A 5632-nucleotide genomic window follows, 5' to 3' on the forward strand; every position below is an offset into this window, starting at 1 on the left:
ACAATCTGAAAAATACTAATAAATATCATAGGATGTTTAAGCAACATACAAAATACCAAATAGAAAAAAATAATCATATTTTTACATAAAAGCCCCATGCATCTTAAACATTTTCTTAAGGATTTTTTTAATGACTGAATTCTAGTTTTAAGATTAAAAAATAATAGAACGGTAAACATCTGTTGTGTGCTATGCAGTTAAAAAACATTTTTCCACGTCTTCACAACTGCCCAGCAAAGGTGTATTTTATCGTCACCACTCTAAGGAAGAAGATTCTAGAACCCAAAATATATCAGCCAGTGAAAAATGGAGTTCCACCACCAAATTATTTTGCCCATGAAACATATATGATAATAAAATCTCAATATCATTTTATTTTATATCTCCCATTATTATATAAAAGATCAAAGTTGGCTAACTTACCAAAAATTATTATATTACATAAAACAGTCTCTATATTCTTTATTGTATTCATTATCATTTCAGATATGGACTGCACTTAAGTTGCCCATCTCCCTCCATCACTGGAACTTTATCATGAAGTCCTCAAGTCCTGAATTACCACTGCATCCAGTAGTTTCATCAGCAGAGACTGAGCTAAGAATAAAGAGAATCATGGACAAACTAGACCAGCTGATCCCCCCCAGACCTTTTACCCACATGAACACCACCACCAGTGCTGCACCCAGCACAGCCACCATCCTCCACTCTCGAGACACCTACTGCAGGGGGGATCAGCTAGACATCCTCCTGGAGGTGAGGGACCACTTGGAACGCAGGAAGGAATATGGCGGGGATTTCCTGAGGGCCAGGATGTCCTCCCCAGCGCTGAAGGCAGGTGCTTCAGGAAAGGTGACAGACTTCAACAACGGCACTTACCTTGTCAGTTTCACCCTCTTCTGGGAGGGCTGGGTCTCTTTGTCTATCCTGCTCATCCACCCCAGTGAAGGAGTGTCGGCTCTCTGGAGGGCAAGGAACCAAGGCTATGACAGGGTGATCTTCACAGGCCAGTTTGCCAGTGGCACCTCCCATGTCAATACTGATTGTGCCCTGGTTTTAAACTCCAGTGCTGAGCTGTGTGAGTACCTGGATGCTCAGGACCAAGAAGCCTTATACTGTGTGAGACCTCAGCACATGCCCTGTGCTGCACTCACTCACATGCAATCCAAAAACACGGATGTTTCTTATCTTAGCAGACAAGAATGGAGCCTCTTTGAAAGGTAAATAATTATTTCTGGAGACTCCCTGGGAAAATATGGTAATGATTTAGCCTCCATGTTGATCCAAAGGAAAGTGCTATGAATATATCAGTTTTGGGACTCTGTGAAGAGCCATTTTAGAAAAAAATCTGTGAATTCATTTGGGGACAGTGTTTACATTCCAGTCATCCCCAGTCTTTTTGGATATTTAACCCTTATCATTGAAACAAAAAGATATACAAACAGAATAAAAATTGAAGGGGAATGAGAAACATACACGTAAGTGTGTGCTCAAATATATATTCTTACTGCACCTCAATAAATTACCTTGCACACCTTCTAGGCATCTGTACCCCCTGGACTAATAAGCAAAGGAAGGGAAATTTAATCATTGGCCTGGAACTCTGGGTAAGGTAGTCAGTTATCAGCACTAAGAAATAACTGAAGCAATTAGTAATGTGGCTTCTTGTGTTTCCTGATCTTTGGGGTCACCTGCAGATTAATTTCTGTATCTGTCTCTTTAAGGTCAAATGTGGGTGTAGAGATTATGGAAAATAATGCCATTAATGTCTCCAAATGCAACAACAGTAAGTTCTCCCTGTGATGATGGGTGGTGTTTAGCACTAAACTCATTTAAAGGGTTTCTTCTGGTGGACTTGTTCACTGTTATCAGTCCTATTGGTACTCTACACATCAGGCTTCTCTGTGGTGAGCCCAAGTGAATAAATGATTGGAATCACTAGGATATCATAAACCTGTTTTAGTAATTTTAACTCATCATTAATCTATTTATCAGGCAACAGATTACCGCTCATCCAACACAATAACCTTCAAATATCAAAACTCTCTACACCTAGGTGTTTCCCTCCCCACATCATAACCATCATCCCCTTCCCACATCACTATAAGCCCAAAAATCACCATCTAAAAGTTTCCAACCTGCCATCTAAGAGTCTCTTATGTCGAGATACATTTCTTTTATACTCAATTTGTTAAGAGTTCTTATAAATGTATATTGAATTTTGTCATGTTCATTCTCTGCATCTGTTAAGGTGATCATATGATTTGTATCCTAGTTTGGTAATATGGTGTGTCACCTTGATTTGCAGGTACTGAACCATCCTTGCATTCCTGGAATGAATCCCACTCAGTTGTGGTGTATGATCTTTTTAATTTATTGTTAGTATTGTTGAATTTGGTTTGTTAATATTTTGTTAAGGGTCTTTGCCTAGTTTTGGTATCAGGGTAGTGCTGGCCTCGTAAAATGAGTTTGGAAGCATTCCTTTCTTTAAAATTTTTTAGAATAATTTGAGAAAACTAGGTATTAACTTTTCTTTAGCTATTTATTAGAATTTACCTGTGAAGCTGTCTGGTCCTGGACTTTTGCTTTTTGAAAAGTTTTGAATTACTGATTCAATTTCATTCCTTGTAATTGTTCTATTCAGATTTTCTGTTGCTTTATGATTCAGAGTTGGAAAGCTGTTCATTTCTTCTAGGTTTTCCAAGTTTTTGGCATGTAATTATTCATATAATCTCTTATGATATTTTATATATGTAGTATCGTTTGAAGTTCTCTGTTTTCATTTTTTAAGATTTTATTTATTTGAGAGTGAGAGAGAGAGAGCTCATGAATTGGGAGAGGGGCAGAGGAAGAGGGAGAAGCAGTCTCCCCATGGAGCAGGGAGCCCCATGCAGAACTCGATCCCAGGACCCTGGGATCATGACCTGAGCCGAAGGCAGATGCTTAATCGACAGCCACCCAGGTGCTCCTCCTTTTTAATTTCTGATTTTGTGTTCTCGTTTTTGTTGACAGATCTGGCTAGAGGTTTATTTATTGATTTTGTTTACCTTTTCAAAGAACCAGCTTTTAGTTCATTGATCTTTTCTATTTTTTTTTTTTCAGTCTCTGTTTCATTTATTTCCACTCTGATCTTAAATAAGTCTTCTCTTCTACTAACTTTAGGCTTTGTTCTTTTTCTCTAGTTTCTTTAGGTATAAAATTGGACTGTTTGTTTGGACTTTATTTTTTGCTATATTGCTACAGGTTTTCTCTTAGAACTGTTTTTGCAGTGTCCCATGGATTTGGAGGAGTTGTGGTTCCATTTTCATTTGTCTCAAGGTATTTTTTTATTTCCTCTTTGATGTCTTTCTAACCCATTAGTCATTTAGTAACATGCTGTTTAGTCTCCATGTGTCCATGTTTTTTCCAGTTCTTCTTGTAATCAATTCCTAGCTTCATACTGCTGTCATTGGAAAAGATGCTTGATAAGATTTCAGTCTTCTTGAATTTAATGAGACTTGTTTTGTGGACTAATGTGATCTACCCTGGAGAATGTTTCCTATGCTCCTTAAAAAATGTGTATTCTGGGGCGCCTGGGTGGCTCAGTCGTTAAGCGTCTGCCTTCAGCTCAGGTCATGATCCCGGGGTCCTGGGATCGAGCCCCACGTCGGGCTCCCCGCTCGGCAGGAAGCCTGCTTCTCCCTCTCCCACTCCCCCTGCTTGTGTTCCCTCTCTCCTCGTCTCTCTCTCTGTCAAATAAATAAATAAAATCTTTAAAAAAAAATGTGTATTCTGAAGTTTTTGAATGAAATGTTCTATAGATATGTTAAGTCTATTTGATCTAATATTTAAGACCAATGTTTCCTTATTGATTTTCTGTCTGGATGATGTACCCATTGATGGAAGTGTGGAGTATGTAAGTCTCCTACTATTATTGTATAACTGTCAATTTCCTCCTGTGCCTGTTAATATTTGCTTTATGTATTTAGGTGCTCCTATGTTGGGTTGCATATATACTACAAGTATTATATCCCCTGCTTGGATTTAGCCCTTTATCATTGTAGTGATGCCTTTCTTTGCCTTTTGTTACAGTCTCTGTTTTAAAGTCTATTTTGTCCTATACAAATATTGTGTACCAGCTTTCTTTTTATTTTCATTTGCATGGAATATCTTGTTTTCCTTCACTTTCAGTTTGTATGTCTTTAGATCTGAAGTGAGTCTCTTGTAGGCAGCATACAGGTGGTCTTATTATTTTTTTTTATTTGTTTTTGGTTTTTGCCACCCTATGTCTGTTTTTTCTTTCTGAGAACTTTTATTACAAATTTAATTTATTTATAGTGAATATGCCTATTCAGATTTTCTATTTCATCTTGTATTGATTTTGGTAAGTTGTGTTTTTCAAAGAATTTATCCATTTCATCTAAATTTTGAAATTTGTTGGCATACACTTTATTGTAATACTGCCTTATTACCCTTTTAATGTCTGCAGAAACTTTAGTGATACTTTTTCGTTTCTAATATTGGTAACTTGTGCCGATTCTTTTTTTCCCTTTTGATTGGAGCATTTAGTCCATTTAAATTTAAAGTAATTCTTGATAGGTATTTATTTATTGCTATTTTATTCATTGTTTTCTGGTTCTTTTTGTGGTTCTTCTATTCCTTTCTTCTTCTCTTGTTCTCTTCCCTTTTGGTTTATTTTCTTGATGGTTATATTTGGGTTCCTTTCTCTTTTGTGCATCTATTGTAGGTTTTGGCTTGTGGATACCATAAGGTTCATATATTGGTGTGTGTGTGTGTGTGTGTGTGTGTGTATTTTAAGCTGATAGTCACTTAAATTCAAATGCATTCTAAAACAGTACAATTTGACTCTCGCCCCCACCCGCCTGCCCATTTGGGTTTTTTTGATGTCTTTTTTTTACATCTTTTTATTTTGTATATCCTTTAAGTGCTTATTATAGTCATAGTTTAACCTATTTTTGTATTTAACTTTCATACTAGTTAAGTGGCTGATTTACTGCCTTTATTGCATATTTGCCTTTATCAATGATTTTTTCATATATATATATATATATACACACACCATACATTTACATATAAATATATGTATATATTTCTAGTTATAGCCTATTTTCTGTTTAAAGAAAACCCCTTATAGTTTCTTATAAGTGCAGTTTAGTGGTAATTAACTCCTTTAGTTTTTGCTACTCCAGGAAACTCTATTATTTCCTTCAATTCTGAATGATAACCTTGCTAGGTAGAGTATTTTTATTGTAAGTTTATCCTTTCAGCCCTCTAAATATATGCTTCCACTCCCTTCTGGCCTGCAAAGTTTCTGCTAAACATCAGCTGATAGTCTTATGGTGTTTCCTATGTATGTGATTGTTTTTCTCTTGCTGATTTTAAGATTCTCTATCTTTAACTTTTGCCATTTTAGTTGGCATACCATGTCTTGGTATAGGTCTCTTTGGATTCAACTGGTTTGGGACTTTCTTTGCTTCCTAGACCTGGATGTCTATTTCCTTCTCCAGGTTAGAGAAGTTTTCAGCCATTATTTATTCAAATAAGTTTTCTGCCCATTTATCTCTTTTTCTTCTTCTGGGATCCCTATAATGTAAATATTAGTATTCTTTTTTAAAAAAAATTTTTATTGTTA

At 36.2% G+C, this 5632-nt stretch overlaps 1 protein-coding gene across 1 annotated transcript; it reads left to right on the forward strand.

The window, feature by feature from the left end:
• The first annotated feature begins 236 nt into the window (after positions 1-236).
• LOC102747153 (NXPE family member 4) lies at positions 237-1803 on the forward strand. The gene is made up of 2 exons (XM_081811324.1): positions 237-1220; positions 1725-1803. The coding sequence occupies exons 1-2, from the start codon at positions 538-540 to the stop codon at positions 1801-1803; spliced, it is 762 nt and encodes a 253-aa protein (XP_081667450.1). The 5' UTR covers positions 237-537.
• The last annotated feature ends 3829 nt before the right edge of the window (positions 1804-5632 follow it).

Source organism: Leptonychotes weddellii, unplaced genomic scaffold, assembly GCF_054177405.1.
Source record: "Leptonychotes weddellii isolate Sample4059 unplaced genomic scaffold, ASM5417740v2 HiC_scaffold_7027, whole genome shotgun sequence".
NCBI lineage: Eukaryota > Metazoa > Chordata > Mammalia > Carnivora > Phocidae > Leptonychotes > Leptonychotes weddellii.